The following is a 27,736-nucleotide window of genomic DNA, read 5'->3' on the forward strand; positions in this document are numbered from 1 at the left end:
AGAGCCTCAACTGGGAATGAATTTTATTTAGCCTTTGTCTGTTTTTTATAACCCTTTACTGAAGAAGAGTTACTACTAAAAAAAAAATTAATGCATGTTATAGAATATTTGGTATTATCTGGTACAGTTTTTCTTTTTTACAAAAATAGATAAATTCAGGCTTGGAATGAGTTTGTTCTGGTTCACAAGGTTGTACTTGCCCTCAGTCTTGACATCAGAAACCTCCCTGGGTGCTGTGAGATTTTTACAAAATTCCTAATTAAAGCCGTTTTACAGATAAGATGGCTTGAGTATGAAGCACACGTTTCATAAGCACATGTGTGTTCTGACCCCTCAAAACAACGACCCTGTGGGCACGAGCCCACGGGTGAGAGCGGGGTCGTCTCCACGCCAACCAGGCGGGAGGGCTGGACTGCTACAGCCCCACCCAGTACTTCTCCTTAACTTCAAGAACTGCCCTACCAGGGAAAAAAACTTTTTTCCAAGCCCCACCAACATAAATCAGAATTTTGACAACATACTATTCAAATACACTTAGAGAAATTCACCATAGAGGAATCCTTTTATAGGGCTAAAGATCCTTTGGTAAGAAAATGCTGCTTATTAAGGGCAGGGAGAAAAAGATCAAAAAGGACAAGAGCCAGGTTTTCTAGGAGCAATCACTCAACAGACTGAATGGTTAGCTGGTCCCCCCAGGGGCTTGAAGTATAACTAAGTATAACTATAAAAATAGCAATTCCATATACTTATCAGGTTATTTTATATCCTACACTCTTCCCATGCCTGTAATAACAGAGACCAGAGGGTAGGTACACTCCACTCAAATCCAAGCCACACGCCACCTCCAGCTACGGCACAAGGAAGCTCAACACCTCCTGACTTGGGAAAGTTTTGACTGGCAGAGCCCAAGATGCAGGGGTGACCATTTACTCTTTAGGGTTCTGATGACTCCGTTCCAGAAAGGTGCATGAAGAGGTCCCCAAGTTCTGTCATGTCAACATCTTCAGTGTTGGGGATATGCCGGCTTTCTCGGTTCTCGATGAAATCCCAGAGCCGCACTGAATTAAAGAACTGCAAAACAGCCAGCAAACATGCCAGGTTACCGCTGAGACAACGTGAAAGCTGTGTAGCTTGACTTCCTTTGTCTACCCCAGTCCTCTGTTGCCAGAGCCATTAGAGAAGGGCCAGGAACATTGCCTGGAAATGCCCACTGTTCAGTGTCCCCAACTAGAGATAGCAAAGCCCTTACCCTCACGGAGCCTTCAGAATCGAGTTGTTTCCGAGGTTTCTCGGGCTCCGCTAGCCGCCCGTCGGGGTAAGCATGGCGATAGAGGCATTTGCTTCCAAATGGGCAGGTCCCCTTTCCTTGCTCAAAGTATTTACAAGCTTTTTTTCTGAAAAGCAGAAAGAAAATGTCAAGAGGCTGGTTGGGAGGTTGTGGGGTCCAGACGGGCTGCTGCCTCCACCCTCACCTGTGATGCCAGAGGGAGGTCAGCCTCACGTCCTAGGTGGCCGGCCAGAGGTGCAGAGAGGTTAAGCGACTTGTGGTCAGGTTGTGCCCAGCTGGGATTCTGATTTCCAAGCCGGACAATATCCCCACGATGTGCAGCCTCACACAGGATGTGAACCTGCCCGGGGACTCGCAGCCAGAGCCCCTGCACCTCCCGGCGCGACAGGCAGAGGGCTAAGCCAGGCCTGGTCACTCCTGGGTGCCGAGGTCTGAAACTGGGCTACTTGTTTTCACTCTAAGCTCCCAAGGCACGTTCCCCTTCCTCCTGGCCAGCAGTGCTGTAAAGGTCACTACAGGATGCTGGGACTTCAGAGTCACAGGGAAAGCAGTGGATTTTGGCAGGTGTCTAAAGCTAGTCTCATTCCAATTTTCCTTTGTCCCCATTCTCTGGAGTAGGGCTTCTTAACTCTTCATGTGCTCTGGGCCTCAGAACAGTGTTTTTGAATGCATAAAACACATAGGTCCACAAAATACAGTTAATCAGAAAGTTCAAAATTTTTTCCCTATCTCTGAATTCTACCCACAGACCCCTATGTTAAGAACCCTGCTCCTGAGGAGACTCACAATCAAAGAATTCCCATTTCTTCTTGCTCGAATGAAATTTGGCTCATCCAGAAGAGATGCCCAAGAAACCAGAGGGCCATCTGGGAGTGCCGAGGACGGGGAAGTTGTGGAAATGAAGACAGCACAGCAGGCGTGCAGGCCGCTGCCACGGCAGCCGGGGTGTGTATAGGCGACAAGGAAGGGGGCAGAGGGACTCCCCAACTCCAGTAGCTTTGTCTCCTCAGACAAGGGGCTGGCTAGAGGCCGGTGGTGCAGTTCTGAGACAGACTTCAGGGCAGGATAAAGAAAAGCTCTCTGGTGGCTGTTCTGATTAGAGCACGGGTGGCCGGGGAGTGGCTTCAAGCAGAGCAGATGCAGAGACATCTTCCTGCCCATCTGCCCGAGGTTCTCAGCAGACCTCAAATGACCACGTCAAGATTTCTCCCTGGAGTCTACTGCCCTACTCCAGGGCATCCCAGGGCACTTGCTTCAGTAAGCTCTTCAGGTTAAAAAAATTATTCTCTAGCCCCCCGCAATAATTGTTCTTTTTCTTCCCCCAGCTACAGCTGGTCACCAAGGCCAAAAGCCTACCATTTACTGACTCCTTCTTTGTTAGCTCTCATACTCAACTGTGTTACTTGTTTACAAATCACTTCCAAATCTACCTGCCCTTTTGGTTTCCACACTGTTGGGGACATCGGGGCACCATCCTGTGCTGCTGCCTGCCACGGTCATTTCCCAGCTGGTCTCCTCCCACGCCCACCACTTTCCAACCCTGTCACAGCACCGGAGGCAGCTTCCTAACCTGTTATTAAAGACCACGGTCACACTGGGATTCAGGGCCCCTTAGATTCCAGTCTGTCTTTGTCCCTGGAGGTCCTGCCACACCTTCTACACACCTGTTTCAACCCCAGGAACTGTTCCCACTGCCCCTGGCACAAAACCCTTCTGTGCTCATGTCTTTCCATCCCCTCCCACTGTGGAGAGGCTCCTCCCCTGCTTCATGGCTCAGGGTCCCTGTACTGCTACCCCGACACCCCCCAGGGGCATCCAAGTGCTTTCTCTGTTGTGACAGATGGCTTGGGCCACATGAAAAATGTGTCACTTGAAGACCTGTATCATAATTGCCCTTTTGCAATTTCCCACGAAATTACCTTAGCAATCTCTATGCTACAGCCCTCAGTGGTGCTTAGCTCAAGTGCCTGGCCCACTCAGTAAATGTTTGTGGAATGCTTAAAAACAGTCCTCACAGGAGAGCAAAGCCAGGAAAGACCCAAGCAGCAATAACAGAGTTTTCAGACCACTCTTCAGCAGAGCACCTTTCTGCAAGCTGGGAGCACTTTGCCTTGCCACACCTGCCCTCTTGTGGACACACATAAAACTGCATAAGGAAAAAGTCAAACGGGAAAATATCAAACCTTAGTTGGTAACTGACAGGCAACATAAAGGAACCATTTAAAAAGGTAACATATGGTTCCGCTTTCAGTATGGTCAAGTAGACTTCTACCAGACCCAGCTCTCCTATGGATAACTATAAACACAAATATTTCAAAAAGATCTGAAGGCACTGGAGAATGAACAAAAGCAGGAAGATTCTTTCAGGGAGTAAGCACAAGGAAGAATAGAATGGCAAAGGATGAATTACCTTTTTTAAAAAAAGATATTAATAGCTTTTAGCCTAGAGCAGGCCAAAGTCAGCACCATGCAAGGTAGCTAAGACTGCAATGGGAAATCCAGTCTTTCTGGTATGATGAAGCAAAAGATAAGAGTTCAAGGTAATCACAGCCACTGGAAAGTGAGGAAGCAATCCCCCAAAGAAAGGAGCCTGAGAAGGAGTAAAGACTATATAAACTCTGTCCAAAGCTCTGACTCACCCCTGAACCACACGTAAATGCCACAGACTCAAAGCAACTCAGGTAAGAATACAAAAACTGAACTGAGATTTGAACTGCTGCCCAAGTTTGAATTCAAACAATTTACCTGCCTGTTAAACACATCAGTACTTTACAGATGAAATCTAACAAAATCCAGAATCTCTACAATGTGACATTTACAATGTCAAGGATAAAATCTAAGATTACTAGACATGAAGAAGGAAAATGTAACCCATTCTTAAAAGACAACAGAGACCTTCAAGACAGCAAGGATTTCAAAACAGCTATTACAACTATATTCAAGAAGACAAATAGAAGGAAAAAAGATTTAAAAAAATAAACAGAGCTGCAGAGACCCAAGGGACAATAACAAAAAGTCTATCACAAGGCCGGGTGTGGTGGCTCATGCCTGTAATCCTAACACTCTGGGTGGCTGAGGCAGGAGGCTCGCTTGAGGCTGGGAGTTCAAGACCAGCCTAGGCAATAAATAGTGAGACCCTCATCTCTACAAAAAGAAAAGAAGAAAAAGAAAGAAAAAGTCTATCACATGTGGGATTAGAATCCCAGGAGGAGAAGAAAAAACAGTAGAAAAAAATTTGATGAAACAATGGCCAAAATTTCCCTAAATTTGGTGAATGACATAAACTTAGAGATTCAAAGAATACTGAAAGTATAATATAAAGAAGACCATTTCAAAGCAAAATGTCAAAATGCTGAAAACCAAGATAAAGAGAAAATCTTGAAAGCAACTTGAGAAAAATGACACATTACAACTGGAATTACCAGACTTCTCATCAGAGACTACAGTGGCCAGATTACTGTTGTAGGGCATTTGCAAAGAGCTGAAAGAAGGAAAAAAATCCTGTTAACTCAGAATTCTACTCCTTGAAAGAAAGGCAAAGGTGGAAATATGAAGACCCTAAATTAAACCAATATATTCAATGAAAATATCCTTCAAGAATGGAAAAAAGCCATTTCTGATAAAAAGAAAATTAAATGCAATGGAAATAGTAAATATCTGGGTAAATATAAAAAATTTTTCCTCTTATTAAGGCAAAAATATATTATCTTGTGGGTTTTATAATGTATGTAAATATAAAACATATTATATCTATAGTACAAAATATGGTAATGAAGGACGTTATATAAAGTGGTAGTAATATTGTGATTCCCTAGAAAAACTATTTTTTAAGAAAGAGGTAAGGTTAAAAAGCTGTAGTTAAAATGGAACTCTAAAAAATATTCAGACAGCCAAAATTTGGAAACAGCACAGATAATCATCAACAGGAAAATGGGTAAACTGTGGTAAACAGGCAGCCCTTGCTTTGCACGGTTCTGATATGCATAATTTCATTTGCAGTGGCTCAAATAGTGCCCCCTCCCCAAAACAGGTCCAAGTCCTAAACCCTGGTACCTCTGAATGAGACCTAATTTGGAAAAATGGTCTTTGCAGATAGGTTAAAGATCTTGAGATGAGATCATGCTGGATAAAGCGAGTGGGCCCCAAATCCAGTAGTAACCTGTCCTATGAGGCCCGGGGGTGTGGGGTGGGACACAGGGAGGAGGCCATGTGAAGACAGACTGCAGCGAGGTTGCCACAGTGGCCACTGAGAGGGGCACGGAACATTTCCCTCAGATCCTCCAGGAGCCAACCCTGCCCATCCCTTGATTTGGGACCGATGACCCCCAGAACCGTGGGGGTGGGGGGCTCTGTTGTTTTGAGACACCCAGCTTATGACAATTTGTCACAGCAGCCCTCAGAAACAGACACACCATTGCTTAGTTACTAATACTTGTCCTCCAACAACACAGTTCAAATTTTGATGACAACACACCAACTGTAACTGCATGAAGTACGAACTGCGCTGTTAGCGCTTCACTCCAAACCCCCACCTAAACAAATGTGCGTCATGATCGTGGCCAACCGTGTAATGTTCTTCCAAAGCTGTCGGTGACTGGTCACTGCGCAGCTGCCACTCGTTCACACATGGATGGCAGAGCAGGGAGCTGTGCTGCCCGTTTGCCAGTGATAAACCCACAGGACATTTTACAAAAACAGACAATTGAAAGAGTCAATTGACTGATAAAGATGGAAGTGCGGCAAGGAAATGTCAAGTGTTTACGCTGGAAGTGAAAGTCAAATGCACCCTTCTCTCTCACAGGCACCTCAACAAACCCAGCGACAACTCTTCAAACAGACCCAGAGCCTGACTCCTTCTCACCGCCCCCACTCCTCCTGCCTGGTCCAAGCCACCGTCACAGCTCGCCTGGGTCACTGCAATGGCCAAACCCATCTCCCTGTGTCCACCTTAGCCTCCTCTTTCAATATATTCAACACACCAGCCAGAGTGATCCCTTAGCATATCAATCAGATCCTGTCACCCCTCTGATCAAAACCCTATGATAGGCCGGGCACAGTAGCTCACGCCTGTAATCCTAGCACTCTGGGAGGCCGAGGTGGGAGGATCCCTTGAGGTTAGGAGTTGGAGACCAGCCTGAGCAAGAGCAAGATCCTGTCTCTACTAAAAATAGAAAAAATTAGCTGGTTTGACTAAAAATAGAAAAAATTAGCCAGGCATGGTGGTGCGGGCTTGTAGGCCCAGCTACTCGAGAGACTGAGGCAGGAGGATCACTTGAGCCCAGGAGTGTGAGGCTGCAGTGAGCTATGATGACGCCACTGCATTCTAGTCTGGGCAATAGAGCCAGACCCTGTCTCAAAAACAAAAATAAACAGAAACAAAAAAACCACCAAAAAACCCTATGATGGTTTCCCACCTCATTTACAATGAGAAGCCTCACCCCCCAGTGACCTACAAAGCTCTACACAGCAGCCCCCATCCCACCCACCTCCCCAACTCACCCTCCTCCGGCTACTCCTCACCATGCCGCAAACAAGCTCCTACCTTGCTGTCTTTGCAGACTGTTCCCTCCAGCTGGAATGTCCCTCTTATTCCCATCAATACAGCTTGCTGCCTCACCTGCTCAAAGGCCATCCACTGAGGCATACTGGGGTCAACCCCCAGCCCCCAGATTTACCTCTCTTGAGCCCTGATCAACACCTCATATATGTGTACGTGTCTTTATTTACCTTCTCTGTGCCTTCCTATGTTATTTCCCTTCACTAGGATGTGTGCAGTGTGAGGGCTGGGACTTCGGTCTGTGCGCTCCAGTGCTGCAGCCCCGGCACTAGAAAAGGCCTGTTATATAGGAGAGCCTCGGTAGGTATTTGTTGACTGAATGAATGACCACAGGTGCCAAGCTGACCTTAGCCAGAAACCAGGGTTCCTAGGGAACACTGATCAGCTTGGAAACTAAACAAGTCCATGTCACCATGTCCTTGCTCATCTCTGCATCCCAGAGCCCAGGATGGTGCCTGGGAGAAGGAATAGGCTCTAAGTGGCCTCAGGCTCCCAAGACCACACTCCTGGGAGGGAAGGGGAGACCGGAAGGCGAGACCACAGACATACCGCAGAGCCAGGCAGAACCAGCACCAGGGAAGTGTCTGAACTCAAAGCACTTACCCCATCCCCTGTTTGAAGGCTTCAATCAATTCGTTCTTTTTATTCTGATCTTCCACCCAATACACACTTGGAATCACAAACTCTGATATCACACGGCATTCTGGACAAGACCTGAAATAAGAATCAGGTTAGTGAGGCAGAGATCGTGCTACGAATCCTGTGCACACTCCACTGCTAAACCCCTTGCTCAACTGCATGACCACGACAGGCATTTCCCTAACCAGCAATTCCAGAAGACGCAGTCACAATCATCGGAGAACCTGATTTACTATTAGACACAGAGTTTTCTCAATGAAAAGACAGATAACCCAATTTAAAACTGAGCAAAGATTTGAGTAGGCATTTCCCTAAAACAGCCAATAAGCACATAATACGATGCTCAGCATCATTAGTGATAAGGGAAATGCAAATCAAGACCACAGGAAGATAGCACTGCACACCCACAAGGATGGCTAAAATCATAAGGAAAGACAAAACAAGTGTCAGCGAAGATGTGGGGGAATGGGAGCACTCGTACACTGCCGGGGGGAATGCAAGACAATGTGGCCACTGTGGAGAACAGCCCAGCATTTCCTCGGCCAAATGTGCAGTCACCACAAAACCCAGCGATCCCACTCCTAGGTGTGCGCCCAAGAGAAACAAAAACATATGTACACCCAAAATCTTGTACATGAATATTCACAGCAGCATTATTCGTAATAGCTAAAAAGTGGACACAACCCAAATGTCCACCAGCTGATGAAAGGATCAAAATATGGCGGGGGTCCGCCCTCCCGTGGATCATCGCTCAGCCGCGAGGAAGGAAGCCCTGGCCCGGGCTGCAACTCAGGTGGGCCCTGAAGACACCAGGCTAAGTGAAAGCAAACAAAAGGCCACATATTACATGATTTCACTTCTGTGGTATATCCAGAATAGGCAAATCTGTAGAGACAGAAACTAGATTAAATTTGTGATGTACTAAATTGTGTACTTTGCTCTCAACGAAGCTGTTATTTTGCCACAGGAATGTGCGATGTTAGCAGGTTCTCTGACTTCTCCATGCCTCTTTCCTTATCTATAAAATGAGTGAGGAGGCAGTCATGAGGTCAGAAAATGACCTGAGCTAATGGCTGTGCAGAGCTCTAGCAGCACAGCGCACAGTCACCTCTCGAGAGGAGTGAGTGCGACCCCTGTCCCGCTGCAGAGTTTGAGAGTCCCGTGTTGGCTACGCGGAGCACATCCCACGCACCCCCAGCTTCATGCAAACTGCTTTACAGGCATTATTCCATTTCTTCTGCAAATAACCGTATGTTTTTTAGATGAAAAAAAATGAAGCTCAAAAAGGTTAACGGGCAATTGGCCTAAGGGCAGCGCGCTAGTTCCCACTAGCCCCGGATGAGGATGGAAGGCTGGGAGAGGAAACCAGGCCAGGGCTGTTTAGCATCTTTCAACAGATGACCCCTGCTGGGTTTTCCCAACACCCTGAAGCTTGGTAGGAATTGTTATCATCTCTTACAGGACAAGGCACTTGGGCTCAGGAAGGAAAAGTGACTTGCTAAGTTTGTGCAGCTGCGGGGGCCAGGACTCACCAGGTACTCTGCATCTGAACACCTCTGGGGGCAAAGAAAAGGCTTAAAAGTAGATGGAAGAAGGTCCCAAATCTAACATTCTCCCCAGCCCCTGTACCTAAGACCCCTGGCCATACTTACTTAATGATTGTGTTTTCAAACTCCGTGGCACACCGCCACTGCCGGATGCAGGACAAGCAGTACGTGTGATTGCAGTTGGAGAGGATCCCAAATCTCCTCTCCGAGGCAGAGGCCTTCTCAAGGATCACTTCCATGCAGATACTGCACACTTTGTCCTGACTCGCCTGGAAGGCAAAGGCCTTTTCCATCTCGTGTTCGAAGGTGGACATGCAGATCTGAAGTACACAGAGAGGAGGGAAGCTCAGGTTCCAGCCACCGAGAACCTTGGGAGTAGCTGCAGCCACAGCGCCACAGCCGAGTTCAGGAAGGAGCACGACAGTGGCTGCTGTGAGCAGGGCCCAACATGCCCTGGACTCAGGACATCAAGATCTCTCTCAGACCACAAAAGGAATTCAAACTATCATTGGGCCAGCCCCTTGCTTTCCTAACATGACACGGTCACCTCCAATTTAGAGCCGAGACCATGGGGATCCAAGAGGGTTAAGAACTGCTGTGGGGCTGCAGAGTCCGTAAGCACTGGGATCCTGGTCTCCAGCTCTTCTGGGCACTGCCCTCCCCCACTCCGAGCCGCGCCAGTGTCGGAAACGCCGACTCCTCCCTAGCGAGGCTTCAGGCTGGCAGCATGGAGTCATAGGCAAGCAGTACCACCTTCTCCCCAGGAAAACGATTTAGTGAACTCGTTCATTCGCTAGGGATGCCCTGAATTCCTGCTGTGTGCTGGCATTTGAGCAAATGCAGGTCCTGACCCTTGGGAGCTCACCGTGCCCAGATGTGAAACAAGCCCTCGCTCACAGCACAGAGACCTCACACATGTGCTCGAAGAAGAAAGCTCTAAGCTTCTGCTCCCCAGGAAGATGATGGAGAGTGGCTCCTCCCCCAGCCCTGCCGTGGAGTCAGCACTGATCTAGGAATACACCAGGCAACCCTCCCCAGAGAGGGAGCCCTTTTCCACCAGGACGCCTACACCATTTAGTCCCTTCTCAGTACTGAGCCCTAATTTGAAGTAACCTGGTCTCCTGACACCGCAGCTAGGAGCATCTCCTCATACCAGCTTCACACCCCGTAAGAGAACACACAGTCCAGCCTAAGGCAGAGCCTCCCCACACACTACGGACATTAATGACCTTAAAGGGCCCTTCCAACACTTGGCTCCTCTGACTCTATGATTTGGGCTCCTCAAATCTTCCAAAACTCAGCCTAGCTGGATAATGCATATAAACCTAGGGAGGGAGGACTGTGTGTATGCCTGTGTGTGCGTGTGTGTGTGCACTTGTGTGTGTAAGAGAGAGAGAGAGACACCACCCCCCATGCTCCTGGGATAGATGTACTCTCTGAACTTTGCATTGTTTCATGCTTCTGATGCCTCTTCTTTTCTCTTTATTCTAAATAATCAAAAACTGGCAAAATGACAACAGGAAAAAGAACCTGAAAATAGGATATAAATATGCCAGGCACATAATGTAGGTATTACTGGCAGAAAGATACCTGTAGAAATGCTGATTGTCACTAAGTACGTTTCAGATTTTCTTTTTTTTTTAGCTTCAGGATCCTGTTAATAAGTACATTTCAGATTTCTTAAAACGAGTTCATGCAAAGGTTCACAACTTTACCTTCTCATGAGCTTTCCTCTGCTCTGGATCGAAGGGGTGCAGTACCCGCAGCCTACAGATTTCACACACTTCCCCGTGCAGGTAGACACAGGCATCCCCAAACCGGCACTCCCCGACAGCCGCATAGGGGCACAGCTGCCGCTCGCTGCTGTAGGGGCTGCTGGCTTCCAGGTCATCGAGGCCACTCCTGATGGCATCCAGGTAGGAATGCGGCTTCATCTCTGGGCTGGTCTGAGGGTCACTGCAGCTGCCTGGATTACTCACCATGCTGGGGTGAGTCTTTTCTTCAGCCATGCCAGAGAGATCTGAATACAAAACACATAGCACACACATGAAAACTGTAAGCTGTTAGCCAAAACCTAACAAATTAAGCAACTCTGCCCTAACCAATTCCACTGTTGGGAACAAATGGCAAAATGACAGGCGAAAAGGGAAACACAAAAGGAATAGTATAAAATGTTCATAGTGACGTTACTTATAATACTAAAAAAACAAAAAAAACCCATAAATGGCAAGACAGGGAAACAGCAAAACAGAACATAATATATTTATACAAAAGAACAATAAAGTTGCTGTTTAAAAATGGCAATATGAAAATGTTAACACAGTTAACACTAAAACAAACCAAAAAGCCCAAACACATTAAGTCCAGGGGAATTTAGAATGAGGGCAATAGAATACAGTGTGTACCAGTGAAGTCACCAATCATTTTAAAGTGAACCAGAATAAACATCTAGAGCAAATCCCTGGGCCCCCACCCCAGTGACGGCAAAGGGCATTCCCACTGCACAGACTGTGAGCTTTTGTGAGGTGACAGGTCCCATTGGGTCACATGTCTGCTGAGAAGGGAATCTGCCTCGCTACGGCACACAATTCCAAGAACTAGAAATCTCTTCACCTGGTGAGGACCAGTCAATAAAACAACCTTTACAATTTGTGGCTTTCCTCTTCCCGAACCCGAACGCTGACCCAGGAGGGCACAGACCGTAACATGCTATTCTGTTTCCAAAGGTGCAATCCAAACACCAAACACCGGTCGGCATCAGAACTAAGACACGTGTGACCTAAAAGTCAAACAGTGAAATGTGCTCTTTATCAAAGCACTCAGTGTCGAAATGAGGAGCCTGATGCTTCTCCCTTACTGGATAATCACAGGAAGATGGCAATTACACACTGACAAAAAGATCACTTTCTGTGTTCTGCCCGGCCACTGGAGCTCAACCCAGCTGTGGGCACAGGGCCAAATGCATCACCTGAATGCTCTGCAGGCAAGCGGAGCCCTCACTCGGAATGGTTCCGGAGTCTCTCCATTTGGACGATTAACTGGGAGGGGTATTAGCGTAGGAGCATCTTGACAAGAGAAGGCCAGAAAGGAGCACCCCAGATAAGTAAGACTACGTTTCAGAAAGATGCAAGGAAAGGCTTCTGCTCACTCACTTCGGTCTCGAAGTACCAATGTTCTCTTCTCGCGCTTCCCAGGTTCATGTGAGTTAGTTTTCACGATAGATGCGGTGAGGTCGGAAGGAGGGCAAGGACTGTGGAAACCCGAGGAGGGCACACTGTGGGGCACGGTGCCTGCAGCACCAGCAGCGGCAGCAGAGGGCCTCGTGTGATCATATCTGGACAAAACACACAGCAGGTGCATTACGGACACACTCCCGCATGTGCCGCCCACTCCCCAGACCTCAGCGGCCCTCCTCCTGCTCCACTTATGGAGGTGGAAAAGGAAACCACCTTTCCCAATATTTAAACTCTAACAGGCTTATCGATTAGTAACAGCTGCCTGGCCATTCAGTGTGAGTGGGACATTTGCTATCTATCACCTACCGGGGTGCAACTTGAGTGGGACAGACACACTGCTCCAGACCATCCAAAGAAAGCCCAAAAGTTCCAAACAGATACTGAGCTGGAATCTCCCGATGCCTGATCAACCCAGTGTTCTTTGGGCAGGAGTCCCCAGAATGTTGACAAGGGCCAATGTAACAGCCAGGAGACCAGCCTCTCCTAACTTGTACCAAAAAAAGCACTGGAAACCACTTAAATGTCTAACAGAGGAATAGCTAATAGAATGATGGTACATTAACATCATAAAATTACAGTCAGGAGATAAAACAGCAGCAAAGGGAAAAAGCTTATGACATGTTAAGGGGGGGGGAAGCAAGACATAAAATCTTATGGTGACTATGAATACAATCTTATAACTATATATTCATAACAACAAGGCTTGAAAAGTAGTTTTAAAAAGTTAAAAGTAGTTTTAGGGTATTGAAATTGAGGTTTTAAGCTTGTTTGCCATACTTTTTGTAATGTCATGTTACTTTTAAAGGGAAATTTCCCCCTTATCAAGACCTAAGCTGCACATGAAGTCAGTGTGACAGCGTGGCCCCTCATGGAGTCCTTGCCTGCACCGAGTTCCATAGGCACAGTAGCCCTTCTGATAGTACTTGCAGATGGTGGACGGCTTGCTGTTTGCCAGGTCATGTGAAAAAAGGCACTGGCTTCCTTCCCGACACACACCATGCATAAAATACCTGCAGAGAAAGCATAGGCATGCAACTTTTAGAAGCCCACTTTGCTATAAAAATATGCACATTCTTGAACATAACTACAGGTATGTACCACCACACCCAGCTAATTTTTAAATTTTTTACAGAGACAGAGTCTCGCTATGTTGCCCAGGCTGGTCTCGAACTCTTGGCCTCAAGCAATCCTCCTGCCTTAACCTCCCAAAGTGCTGGGATTATAGGCATGAGCCACGGCATCTGGCCTCTACAAAAAAATTTTTAAAAATCAGCCAGGCATGGTGGCACACACCTGTGGTCCCAGCTACTCAGGAAGCTGAGGTGGGAGAATCACTTGAGCCCAGGAGTTGAAGGTTATAGGGAGCTATGATCACACCACTTCATTTCAGCATTGGTGACAGAGACCCTGTCTCTTAAAAAGAAATTAAAAAAAAAAAAAAAAGATACATCCTCCTGATTTGAGATACGTTAAAGATGTAAAATGTGAACCTCATAATTGAGAAAAAACTCCATGAAAAACTGCTCTCTCTGTTCTCATGGAGCCCAAAGGGCATGACTAATGGAGCCAGAAACCTGGGCTCAAGATTCGGCTCTGCCACTTACAAACACATCACAAACCAACTTCCCTGGACCTCACTACTTTTATCTATGAAATAGAGACTACACCACCTACTTCACTGGGCTGTGGTAAGGACCAAATAAATACCACAGTGTGGCATCCAAACATATATACAGATGCTCCTCTTATGTCCCGATAAACCCATTTTAAGTTTAAAATATCATGAGTCAAAATGCATTTAACACACCTAACCTACTGAACATCATAGCTTAGCCTAGCCTTCCTTAAACATGCTCAGAACACTTACGTTAGCCCACAATTGGGGGAAACCATCTAACATAAAGCCTATTTCATAGTAAAGTGTTGAATAACCTCATGTAATTTACTGAATACAGTACTGAAAGTGAAAAACAGAATGGTTGCATGGGCATCCAAAACACTGTTTCTACTGAATGCATATCACTTTCACATCATCGCAAAGTCAAAATATCATAATTTGAACCATCCTAAGTCAACTACCATTAAGTCAGAGACCTTCTGTATAAGAATGTTCCACGGAGATATCAAGTTCTGGCCTTGAAGGAATAACCAGCACAGGAATAACTGGGAGGTATTCTACTTTTGTCCCGCCAGAGCAGAGAGATCTGGCTGAGTACTCAGAGCAAGCAGTAGAGACCCCAGAGGACGTGCCTTGGTATTAAGGATAAACTAGTCCTAGAGTAAAAGAGTATTTTATACTTATCCTAATAAAATTTAAAAGCAAACTTTAAAAGGATCAAGCTGATAGTAAGCAATAACTTACTGTCAGCCAAAACAAACTTTAACACTCTTTAAAGGAAGACAATAAAATCCAAATGCTCAGAAACACTCATAATGTTTGGTGTCCAGTAAAAAATTACTAGATATGCCAAAAAGCAGGAAAATGTGACCGGTAACCAGGAGAAAAATTAATCAACAGGAATAACAGAGATGATGGAATCAGCAGACAAGGACCTTAAAAATGGCTATTATAAAAATGCTCAACATGCTGAAGGATTTAAAGGAAAACATGACTATAATGTGGAGAGAAAGAGAAGATACAAAAAAGAACCAAATGGAACTTCTAAAAATGAAAAATGCAACATCTGAAATGAAAACTATATTAGATGAGCTTAGTAGAGTGGATACTACAAAAGAAAAGATCACAATACTTGAAGACAGAATAGAAACTATCCAAGTTGAAGCACAAAGAGGGGGGCAGATTTTTGTTTCTATCCATGAATGAGCACAGATCTTGTCCTCCCACTGTAGAAAACTATAAAATGGAACAAAATATGTAAAACAACTGCTTTCAGACAATGGACAAAAAGCAACAAGAGATTAGTCCTTGAGAGAATGAAAACACAGGAAGTGAGCCCTGTGTTCAGCCTGACTTTCTACTTGGTGGTATATTCTGGGCCTTGGTGCAGGGAGGGGAACCTCAGGCAAAGCACAACAGTCTTGCTGAGTTCAGGAGACAGAAACTGGAGTTCAGGGAGGCTGCAGGGGCTCTTTAAAGGGTCCCTAAATAGAACCAGACACATGTGATCAATTGACTTTTGATAAAGGTGTCAAGGTAATTCAATGGGGAAAAAATTAGTCTTTTCAACAAATGATGCTGGACTCAATATCTATTTGGAAAAAATTTAACTCAAATATTATTTGTCTGCTGATATGACTCAAAATGAAATACAAAACAAACTGTGATGTATTCTAGCTGGAATTTAATTTGAATCCAACAATGCTCCAGATCTAACTTCTAGTTTATATGTAATTCAGGTGATTGGTGATAACCTAAAGGACATCATGAGAAAGCAACCAGATAAATACAAAAAAGGCTATCTATGGGACCCAGTCTGGTGTCTTTAACAAGTGCCATGTAAAAATGGGGGCTGAGTCTGGGAAACTGTTTGACAGTTTCCTAAAGATGTAAACATAAATCTACCATATGATCCTACAATTCCAGCCATATTTACCCAAGAAAATGAAAATCTATGTCTACACAAATACTTGTATATCAATGTTCAAAGCAGCATTATTTGTAATAGTTAAAAAGTGGAAATAACTCAAATGTCTACCAATTGATGAATAAACAAAATGTAATACAGCCATGTAATAAAAGGAATGAAGTACTGATACATGGTACAATATGAATGAACCTTGAAAACAAGCTAAAGTGAAAGAAACTATTCACAAAAGACCACATGTTGCACGATTCCACTTATATGCAATGTCCAGAAAAGGCAAATTGCTGTGTTGACAGAAAGTAGACTAAGTGGCTGCCTAGAGTTGGTAGAGGGGGAAATGGCGAGTGACTGTTAATGGGCACAAGGGATCTTTTCAGGATGATGTAACTGTCCTAAATTTAATTGGTGATGGCTGTACTTTATAAATTTACTAAAAATCTCTGAATCATACACTTTAAACTGGTGAATTTTATGGTATGTAAATTATACCGTAAAAAAAGCTGTTAAAAAAGAAAGGAAAAAAAGGAGGGAGCTATGCTAGGTTAGTAGACAGAGCATGGGGACATAATAATCAGATGTAATATTTAGTCCTGGACCATAATCTGGTTTGGACAAATCAGATATAAAAGACATTTTTGGGACAACTGGGGAAATCTGAGTATGGACTTAATTAGATAAAATAGAAATTTATTGACACGGAAAGTTCAAGATTTTTAACTGAAAATAGCAGATTATAAAACAGCATAAACAGTGTAAAATGGTGCAGCTGTTATAGAAAAACTAGTATGGCAATTTCTCAAAAAATTAAAAATAGATTTACCATATGATCCAGCAATTCCACTTCTGGGAATATACACAAAAGAACTGAAAGCAGGGACTCAAATAAATATGTGTACACTCATGTTCACAGCAGCATTAAAGTAGCCAAAAGGTGGAAGCAACCCAAACGTCCACTGATGGATGAATGGATACACAGGATGTGGTCTAGCCAGGCACAGGGGCATGCACCTATAATCCCAGCTACTCAGGAGGCTGTGGCAGAGGATCATTTCGGGTCAGGAGTTCGAGACCAGTGTGGGCAACACAGCGAGACCTCATCTCAAAGAAAAAAAAAAAAAGATGTGGTCTATACATATAATCAGCTTTAAAAAGGAAGGAAATTCTGATACATGCTACCAAATGAGGACGTTATGCTGAGTGAAATCAGCCAGTCAAAAAAGGACCAATACAGTATGATTCCACTTCTATGAAGTACCTAGAACAGTCAAATTCATAGAGACAGAAAGTAGAAAGGTGGTTGCCAGGGGCTGGGGACAAAGAGAAACGAAGTTGTTGTTTAACGGGCACAGAGTTTCCGTTTTCCAAGACACAGAGTTCTGGAGATTGGTTACACAACAGTGTGAATGTACCTAACACTACAGAGCTATAAACGTAAAAATGGTTAAGATGTTAAATTTTATGTTATGTACATTTTACCACAATAAAATTTTTTTAAAAAACCAGCATGATCTCAATTTGGTAAAAAATTATAAATGCATACATACATGCATTTTTAAAATCTGGAAAGATATACAAAAGTATGTTAAGAGTGCTGATCTTTGAAGAGGAAAGTATGTGATATTTTTGTCTTATTTTTGCCATCTGTATGTTCTAAAATACAGATTATATGTATGAACATATACTGCTTTTGTAATAATAAAAGGTTGTTTTAGTTTAAAAAATTATAAAGACGATCCAATACTGGCAAAGTTGTGGTTAACAAAAAGTATGTAAAATGCTCAGTACAGTACCTCTCCCACAGTGAGTACCTTAAAAAGTTCAGCTCTTATTAAGGTCCAGTGAAGGACACTGACAAACCGGCAGTTAGTTACAAGAGTGACGTGCCTTATTACAGGGTAGGCAGAGAATGGGGCAGAGAGAGTGGAGACATATCCTGAGGGAGGGCAACACCCCAGAGGAGGTCACGCCTAAGCATTTCTAAACAAGGTTTGCAGAGTGGAGGAGGCGGGTGGAGGAGTCTGCCAGGAGAGAGCAGAGCCAGAAAAAGGCAGAGGCATGGGGGCAGACTGGAGCACCACTGCCCTTCATTATCCTCTTACCCTGAGGCACCCTGGAGTCAGCTCCAAAACTAATGCATGTGCCCCAAAAGGAGGGATCAAATAAGCGTAACAAACAGTAGCAGAGGAAAGGTTATGAGAATCCTGTAGGCACTTATTAACCGCAGTTTCCCAGCCTTGGGCTGCAGGGTGGCAGACAGACTGGAGAGGGTAAAGCTGCAGGGGGGGGGGGGGGTCACCGTGTCCTTACTGGGAGGGCCGTAAAAAAATAAAATTAACAGCTTATTAAAGGCTAAGGAAATCTTGCTCTGAAACCTTTTGGTAAAGGAGCTTTATCTGCGAACCTATGTTTTAATTTATTTAAAAAACATCATGGAGGCCGGGCGCGGTGGCTCATGCCTGTAATCCTAGCATTCTGGGAGGCCGAGGCGGGTGGATCACTCAAGGTCAGGAGTTCGAGACCAGCCTGAGCAAGAGCGAGACCCTGTCTCTGATAAAAATAGAAAGAAATGATTTGGACAGCTAAAAATATACATATACAGAAAAAATTAGCCAGGCCTGGTGGCGCGTGCCTATAGTCCCAGCTACTCGGGAGGCTGAGGCAGGAGGATCGCTTGAGCCCAGGAGTTTGAGGTTGCTGTGAGCTAGGCTGATGCCACGGCACTCACTCTAGCCCGGGCAACAAAATGAGACTCTGTCTCAAAAAAAAAAAATCATGGAAAATTTCCAACATATACAAAAGTAGACAAAAGAGCAGAATGACCTCTTGAGATGTACCTGGCCCCAGATTTCATGCTATCAATTTATAGCCAATCTGGTTTCACCGACTTCAGTCCTCTGCTATATGACTGTGACAATTTACCATTGGTAAGGAGGGGTAACTCACATACACTTTGAAAGACTTTTGGGCAAAGAAGATCCTCTTCCCTCTGAACAAGTACTTTATGAGAAATACATGAAATGAGAAAAAATATAAAAGATAGGACAAAAAGTAACTATTGGTACTGTTTAGCACTTTCCCCTCCTTTATCTCATTTAATCCTAACATCATCATGTGGAATATTATTACACGATGCAAACAGGAAACTCGAGGCTCAGAGAGGTAAGATGACTTATAGAAGATCTACCTGCTAGGTATGGGGGCCCAACTCAGGTCTTTCCTGATAGCTCTGACCTTTCCCCAACAAGACTGATTTCCCCATCACAATGCCTTGGCAGTGTGGCCCCTAAAACATGGTTCCTCATCTTTTACCCCCCTGTGCTCTTGAACATGTAGTTGGGAACATCTGGTCTCTGATGAATGCTTGGGAATAAGTTCAGGGAGGCACAGCTGGAACACAACTAAATGCAAATAGATATACAAAGCCTAAACCTAGCCAGGTGTGGTGGCGCACGCCTGCAGTCCCAGCAACTCAGGGGGCTGAGGCAGGAGGATCGCTTCATATGGGGAGTTCAAGACTGCAGTGAGCTATGATCACACCACTGCATTCCAGCCTGGATGAAAGACTCTGTCTCTCTTAAAAAAAAAAAAAAAAAAAGCCTAAACCTTACCATTTACATGGTCTGTCTAGAACCAGAAAACAGAACTGAACTAGACAACAGAAGGAAGGAATAGCATCTAAGGAACAGCAGGGGAGGGCCAAGAGGCTGGGACTGCCAGTGTCTCCAGGGCAAGGGCACCAGTGAACATGCTACACGTGTGCCCCCTGAAAAGGGCCTGGGAATCCGCCAGCTGGCGCCATGAGAGCTGAAGATCTTCCATCCCTCCTGCTTACCAAACTTGTAACTTCTTCACCTGTTTGTCTCCCTAAAAGCAGAGGAAGTGCTAACCAGGCCCACCTGACAGTTTCACTTTTCCCAGGGAGAAGAGGAAAGGATATTCTAGTTTATACATCAGTCTCTCCTGCATTTGGCTAGCACGAGCCACTTCTGTGTACACCAATAATCAAACTTCTGCACCTACAAAGATGAGAGCTGGACTCCATCACTTAAGTGACTATACTACAGTGCTATCCTCTAGGCTTTTCTAGGTAGTCAGCTAGGCTTTCCCCAGGAACACACCCTTGTGGGGGTTTCCCACTAGATCAGACACTGTATAGTAACTTGCTCTAAGGCTGTTATAGATTTCCTTTTTAAAAAAAGGAGGTGGGGAAGCACAGAACACAACCTGGCAAACTAAGGGCACTGTTAGAAACTGATAAGGAACTTTAAAAAATACCTACCAAAGAGTTCATGTTATTCACAATACTGATTTTGCACAGAAAAGAGTTACCGTAGCAGATCCGAGACTGCTACCCTTAGAAGGTCTGCTTCCAAGGCTGGCTCCTGCCTGGCATCTGGGAACATGGCTAGTAAACATTCCCTCTCGGATACAAAACTCTCCCTAAATGACAAGAGTGGCTCAGCGCGCCTAAACTGTACAAACCATGTGGTTCATGCCGAACACCTGCTTTCCTTCTGAGACTCTGGAATTTTAGTACATGCTAAGCAAAGGGTGCCTAGGTGACCAGCCTAACAGGCTGCCCTGCGCACATGTGGCTGCATTTTAGATGCTGGAGGAAGAGTGCGCTGTGTGACCCTCTTGGGGAGGGAGAGACGTAGGAACCGCACTCAGGCTCGTCCAGGTTCCACCTGTGTCTTCTGCGCTCGTAATCCGGCTGTGACTCCTTACTGCCTCACGGCCATAATCTCAGCCTTGACTCCGACCGCATGCTGGGCCCCACTAGTCTTTCTAGCCAATCTCTGGTGTAGGGATGGGCTTGGGGATGCCAAACATAAAAGTATATTGTATATCTAAGCAGTCTGATAAGTCTTTTTGAGAAATACTATCCAAGATAGCAATATTATTTCAATTGTCCTCAAATATAGCAATCTTTGATCTTTGAAGGTATAACAGTAAAAAACAACAACAAAAATACAGTGCCAAGAGCCAGCTATGAATGACAAAGAGCTATCAGCATTGGTAAACTCATAAATACTGGAAGAGGACAGGCTCAAAGTGGCAATATAAACAGTTACACAAAAGCGAGATCTAATAAGTACTTCATAGTTTCTTTTGAAGCAACCAGACCAGAAAAATTTCCTGAAAGAATCAGGGTAGAAGACTACCAGAGGTCCTCTATCAGATATTATTTGTTAACCACACAGGCAAGAGGAAAGATTTTTTTAGGTAGTAGCATGCTACATGGATGCTTTTTATAATTCTACCACCACCTCCCATAAGTATTATTCAGAAAACTTGTCTTCCAAACTACTAGTTTTCCATTAAAAGACGAAATATTTAACTGCCAACCAGAGCTTCTAGTTAGTTTTACCACTTACAAACTGGTGACTTCATGTAAACCACTTCCCTTCTGTAAGTGACTGAACTGGGATTTAAACAAGCTCAAAAATAACTTCTAGACCACCATCGCTGCCTTCAAGAAAGGAAAGTGTGAAATGAGTGTTATATAAGAGGTGAAGCCAGCCCAGCCCTATTTTTCTAGCACATGTCACCATTCCCACTTCCCAGTGACAAAACAAAACCACCAGAGCACATTCTGCCTGTCACTTGGGGCTGCGGTTCCCAACCACTGGTCCATGGCCTGTTAGGAACTGGGCCGCACAGCAAGTGAGCGGCTGACAAGCGAGTGAGCGAAGTTTCATCTGTATTTACAGTGTTTTCCATCACTCACATCACTGCATAAGCTCCGCCTCCTGTCAGATCAGCAGAGGCATTAGATTCTCATAGGAGCGAGAACCCTGCTGTAAACCGCGCATGCGAGGGATCTAGGTTGTGTCCTCCTTATGAGAATCTAATGCCTGATGATCTGAGGTGGAGCTGAGGCAGTGAAGTTAGCTCTGGGGAGCCACTGCAAATACAGATTATCATTATCAGACAGGTTTGAGCACAAGAAATGTAATGCACTTGAATCATCCCAAAACCATCCCGCCAGCCCCCACCCCAGTCCGTGGAAAAATTGTCTTCCATGAAACCAGTCCCTGGTGCAAAAAACGTTGGGGACCAGTGACTTGGGGGATGTCTATTATCCGCTTATAGTCATTCCTCACCCAAGTATGTTATATTAAGTTTAATCCAGGCCTCTTTCATGTTGTACTTTGTAACATCCTACTACTCATTCTTCCTGATGGACAAAACATCCCTTACATCTTCCAAGGGAGGGGACTGAGACATGAGCTAGTTAAGGGAGTGGGGACAAAAACTAGGCAGGTGAAATGCTCAGATAGGGAAGTTCTTTCTGGGGAACACTCCAAAGAGGTCTGTTACCCTTGGTGACCACAAAAGACTGTTTAAGACAATATGGCTATTATAAGTTGCAAAGGGTATAAGGTTGACTACTGGCCACAGACCTGCCAGCAGCTCTGGCTGCAGCTGAGCCAAACCACCAATCCCATTTCTTACGGGCCCTTCAAATGGTGCCTCTCTCTAGCAAAACACTCCTGCAAATCATTTCCAAGTACATGGGTAATTTGCATTCTCAGTGTCACTTTTCTTTACATTTTGCTACATATTTTCACAGGCAAAAACTTTATGGCTCTACTGCTGTGATCCATTGAGGGGGAAGGGAGCAAACACTAGGCACAGCAGTAAGCTTAAAACAAACTTATTGATTAGAGGTGGAGAGGAAATAACATATAGTGTGGTGATGAAGTAAAGATGCTAATGTCAGACTGATTGCTATGTGACTTTGAACAATTTATTTAAACCTCTAGGCCTCAGTTTCCCCATCTGTATAATTGTACTTACTTCATAAACTGCTGGGATATATACTACTGTGAAGTTTAACTGAGAAAATGCATGTAAGTGCTTAGCCTTACACAAAATAAATGCTTTAAGATGGTTTGTTGCTATTATTATTATTATTATTTTTCATCAGCCCTGCCAGTTAGGCATTACCATCCTCATTTTACAGATGAGAAAACTGTAGCACAGGTGTTACCAGGAGCAGAATCTAGAACTGCCCAACTCTGGAGCTCAAACTCTTCCTGCCCACTGAAAAGATCCCTCATGTTTTGTGAGTTCGGAATCAAAAGCCCTAGGCTTGACTACCACAGACAATGAAATTCTAGGTCTTCTACTAGTGATTATGAGATGAAGGGAACCTCTATTTTATGAGAAGTGGGGTGAAAAAACTGGCTGCCAAGCTAAAGGGCCTACACCAGGGCTTTGATAACAGACTGGAAGACATAGGGAGATAGTTAGGGCAAGAAATCAGCAACAATGATTCCCAGATTGAGACTGTGGCTAAAGTGGCACATCAAGGAATCAGGAGAGCAGACTGACAACATAACTGTATGAATGGCAGCCATTCTTGCCATTCCACACAATAAACATATGCAGTGTCTTTGTCATCAGGTTTGGGAATCCTAGTATTTGACATCTATCTCTTGTAAAGACATAATACATATTGAAAGCAAAACTGACACTGTCCTCCTGCCATTCAACGTAAGCATGTATATCATGTCCCACAGTGAGGAAAACAAACCTAAAAACACTTCTTACCTGAGACAAATTTAAAAAAAACAGCTGAGTACCCTGCTTAGATCTGGTCCCCAAAATAAACCATACCTTAAACATTTTTTTCTTTTGAGACATAGTCTCACTCTGTGGCTCCAGCTAGAGTGCAATGACGTCATCATAGCTCACTGCAACCTCAAACTCCTTGGCTCAAGCAATCCTCCTGCCTCAGCCTCCTGAGTAGCTGGGACTAAAGGTGGGCACCACCATGCCGGCTAATTGTTCTTTCTTTCTTTTTTTTTTTTGTAGAGACAGGGTCTGGCTCTTGCTCAGGCTGGTCTCCAACTCCTGGCCTCAAGCAATCCTCCTGGCTCAGCCTCCGAGAGTGCTAGGATTACAAATGTGGGCCACTGTGCCTGTAATCCTAGCACTCTGGAAGGCCAAGGCCATACCTTAAACATTTCCTGTAAATTATCAATGCGTGGAGATAAGGCTATTGTGAATAAGATAATAAAGAGAGAAAAAATTTTCCATTATGAACACGCTAATGTAAACTTGGTATTCTTCATAATATTGCAGTTTTTTCCATTTAAATACCTGTTCTGTTTTTTGACAAGGCAGTCATTGGGAGGCCTTGCCCCTCTTGATGCAAGTAAATTTCTTTTCCTTCTTACATGTCTTTGTATGAGTTGTTCTTTCACAGGAGCATATTAAAAGCTCTGAAAAGTCCTGCAGTTAAAAATTTTTACTTTAGCATTTCCCAAACTTATTTAGAGGCCATACAGGCTATGAGAACATGAACTCTGAGGTCACACCTCTGCCACTTGGAAGCTGAATGACCTGGGACAAGTCACTTCCATGCTAAGGGTCAGTTTCACAATCTGTGGAACAGTGCTGGTTGCTGGATTATATACCACAGTATGTGACTAATAGAGCACTTGAAAGAGCTCTCAGCACATTGTAAGTCCCCCCAAAACATTAGTACTTCAGAAGTAATCCCTTCCCAACATTCCAATCCACTTGGTTTATATGGAGTGACATTCTGCAGGACGCCCTTCTTGGGAAACAGAATTAAAGCTTTCAGGCCAACTATCTCCAGGTGTATGAGGAAAAAACCAAGATGATCCTGACTTAAGGATCTTGGTACTTGTTCTTGCACTAAGATGTGAAATTCTGGGCAAACCTCAAGTCTTTCTGAGCATAAAGTTTCCTTATTTGTAAAATCAGATACTACCCAGAATTGAGATTCAATTATAAAGCATGACAAAAATGTGTACTGTTTTTTGGACACATCCAAAAAACAAAAGGAACAGATGATCAGGTATGGGAATGATAGAATTAAACCATAAAGCAAAGAGGTTTTTCTAGGTAGCTACAACCTGCTTTATAGTACACAATGACCTAGAAACACTTTCTCCAACAGGGGAAACTTTATACAAACAAAAATAAGTAAATACACATACACATGTCTTCATAAAAGACCCGGTACTACAAATAACCTAGTAAAAGTCTCTTTACAGACACTCCGGGCAAATTTCTGACAACTGCTTAACATAAGCCACCTGGGCCTTGTATAATATGGCTGAACCATTAACGAACACTAATGCTAACAGAAAACTTTTTACATAGTCACTTCTTAATTATTCACACTAATGAACAAAAGTAACAATACGGAGATGATACTTAAACTGTTTATTACATAATCAAACTATACAATTTTTTTAGCAAAAAAGTTGGTTTGGTTTTTTAGTAAAACCAAACAGGTTTTACTAAAACCAATTATTAAAATGAAATTTGTATTTTCCAAGCAAACAACTCCATAGGACTACATCCCTAATACCAGTAAGCCATAAGCTTATCAAGAAATGAGAGTGTGGCTGGAGCTCGGCGGCTCACGCCTGTAATCCTAGCATTTGGGAGGCAGAAGGGGGAGGATCGTTTGAGGTCAGGAGTTCAAGATCAGCCAGAGCAAGAGCGGGATCCCCTCTCTACTAAAAATAGAAAAATTAGCCGGGCATCATGGCGTGCGCCTGTAGTCCCTGCTACTCCGGAGGCTGAGGCAGGAGAATCGCTTGAGCTAAAGAGTTTGAGGTTGCTGGGAGCTAGGCTCACGCCACGGCACTCTGGCCCAGGTGACAGAGGGAGACTCCGTCTCAAAATAAATAAATAAATAAAATAAAGAAATGAGGGTGATAACCAAATTATTTCTATTTCACAGCAGCAGTCGCAGCGTAGCTACCTGCTGTTCTGTAACAGACCATCCATTACTGTTATATTTCTCCTCCTAAATGGCTCTCTCAGTAAGATAAGGGTATCACTTAGCCTCTTTCGGTCTCAGTTTCCTGCACTGTAAAATGGGGATGATACCTGCTTAGTAGTGTTACGGTGAAGTGTAGTGATAATGAATATAAAGGACTTGGAAATACGCAAGCGCTTAACAGATTTTCAGGAAATGCTACCTGCCGTTATTTTCCACACAATAATTATTACTTGCTAACTCTATGCAACTTCTGGTTGCATCTGGATTCTTCAAACTCTTAGGAAGCGAACTCAGGGCCCCAGCTTCTTTGAGGCTCCGTGATATTCCTATTTGTAAATGGCTTTTTGGCGTCTCTTTACTCAACTCCAAATCTCTTTTTCCAGTTAAACTGTGAGGCCCAAGAGCCCTCCCCTTGCAGGGCCCCGGGCACCCTCACGGCCCTGGCAGCAACCTCCTTCCTCCCCGCCCACAGGGACCACGCTCCAAACCGGCGGCGCGGCCCCCCGCGCTGGCCTCGGCCACGAGACGCCGTCGCGCACCCGCCGGACCCGCAGCTCCGGCCGCGGCGCCAGCCCCGCCTTGCAAAGCCCACGGCAGACAGCTGAGTAACCTTCCGCTCCAGCCTCAGCTGCCCTGGCGGCAGGACTGAGGCGCACCACCGCCCAGCCAGGGCCCCGGAGAGCTGCCCGAAGTGGCCTGGCGCTCCCAGCCCCTGCGCACTGACCTGCAAGTGACCTGCTTGGTACTCATGCTGGTTGGGATGGAGGGCAGTCGTCGCTCCGCCGCCTCCTGCTACCGCCACCGCCGCCTCGGCCTTGGCGCGACTCATCCAGCGCAGGCGCGGCTCACCCAGCGCGCCCCCGCACGCCGCTCCCCCGCGCATCACCTTTGTAGCGCCGGCGGGAAACCTCGGCCCCGTCACAATTGGTTCCGCACCAGGGGTGGGACTGGGCGGTCTCCCCATCCCCGCGCTCGGTGTGCGGCATTTCCAAGCCTCCGGAGCGGAACCTGCTAGCGTCCTAGTCGTGCCAGTCTTATCCCGATGACCACTGTTAGTCGCTACGATTCTGCCCCCGTCTCCAAGAGCATACTTTAGCAAATTCTCGCCTTCCTCGAGTCACTTCACTACCCCCTTACCCCGAGGCAAGCTCGCACCTCTCCTCCGCGTACCTCAACCCCAAATGCTCCTACTCATCCCAATTTGCACTCGTGAAGGTCCCTTCTCAGGCCCCGCCTCAACTGTTCCCGCCGGACCTCGCTCCTACTTAAGGAAATTCCTTGGTCCTCTCCCAACAGCTGTTTTTCAAAAATCTCTACTCCCACCACAAATTTTACTCCTCATTTTCTTTCCTGGCATGCCTCCACCGTTCATCTTCCATTTCCTATGGCGGACACCCCAAAAGTTTTTCTTGACACTTCCCTCCAGTTCTCTATATCCTGCAGATCCTCTCCCACACCTGTATCCAATGCGTCCTCCTCTGTCCATTTCCACCGTCATGGTTCGTCTAAGCAACCATCCCTTCTTGCCTAGGCCATGCAATATCCTTTTAACTGGTCCTCCCGCTTCCAGTCCTACCCTCTTCTAGTCTGTCGTCACACGAATTCTATTTTTAAAACATATATCGATTCATGTCATTCACCTCCTTTGAATGACTTCTGTTGCTTTTTAAAATGTTTTACTTTAAAAAAAGTTGAGATAAGACATGCACAACATAAATGCACAAGACACACATACGCCTCTATGAATTTTTGCATATACATGCACTTATGAAACAACTACCCAGATGAAGATAAAGAATATTAACACCCCAGGAGGCTCCCTTATGGGCCGTCTCAGTCAATGCCTCCCAAAGGTAGCTGTTTATTTTCACCCCTATCACTATAGTTTTGCTCGTTCTTTTTTTTTTTTTTTTTTTTTTGAGACAGAGTCTCACTCTGTTGCCCAGGCTAGAATGTGAGTGCCCTGGCATCAGCCTAGCTCACAGCAACCTCAAACTCCTGGGCTCAAGCGATCCTCCTGCCTCAGCCTCCCGAGTAGCTGGGACTCCAGGCATGCGCCACCATGCCCGGCTAATTTTTTTCTATATATATTTTTAGCTGTCCATATAATTTCTTTCTATTTTTAGTAGAGACAGGGTCTCGCTCTTGC

At 45.0% G+C, this 27,736-nt stretch overlaps 1 protein-coding gene across 1 annotated transcript; it reads right to left on the reverse strand.

The window, feature by feature from the left end:
- Positions 1 to 6: 6 nt before the first annotated feature.
- Positions 7 to 26,466, reverse strand: MKRN2 (makorin ring finger protein 2). Its single transcript, XM_045551517.1, has 8 exons — positions 26,312 to 26,466; positions 13,149 to 13,277; positions 12,184 to 12,365; positions 10,747 to 11,051; positions 9,137 to 9,351; positions 7,449 to 7,559; positions 1,250 to 1,394; positions 7 to 1,071 (listed from the first exon to the last, which is right to left on the reverse strand). Exons 1-8 carry the CDS (start codon positions 26,335 to 26,337, stop codon positions 934 to 936), a joined length of 1,251 nt encoding a protein of 416 aa, XP_045407473.1. The 5' UTR covers positions 26,338 to 26,466; the 3' UTR covers positions 7 to 933.
- Between the last annotated feature and the right edge of the window lie 1,270 nt (positions 26,467 to 27,736).

The sequence above is a fragment of the Lemur catta genome, chromosome 5 (assembly GCF_020740605.2).
Source record: "Lemur catta isolate mLemCat1 chromosome 5, mLemCat1.pri, whole genome shotgun sequence".
Classification (NCBI taxonomy): domain Eukaryota; kingdom Metazoa; phylum Chordata; class Mammalia; order Primates; family Lemuridae; genus Lemur; species Lemur catta.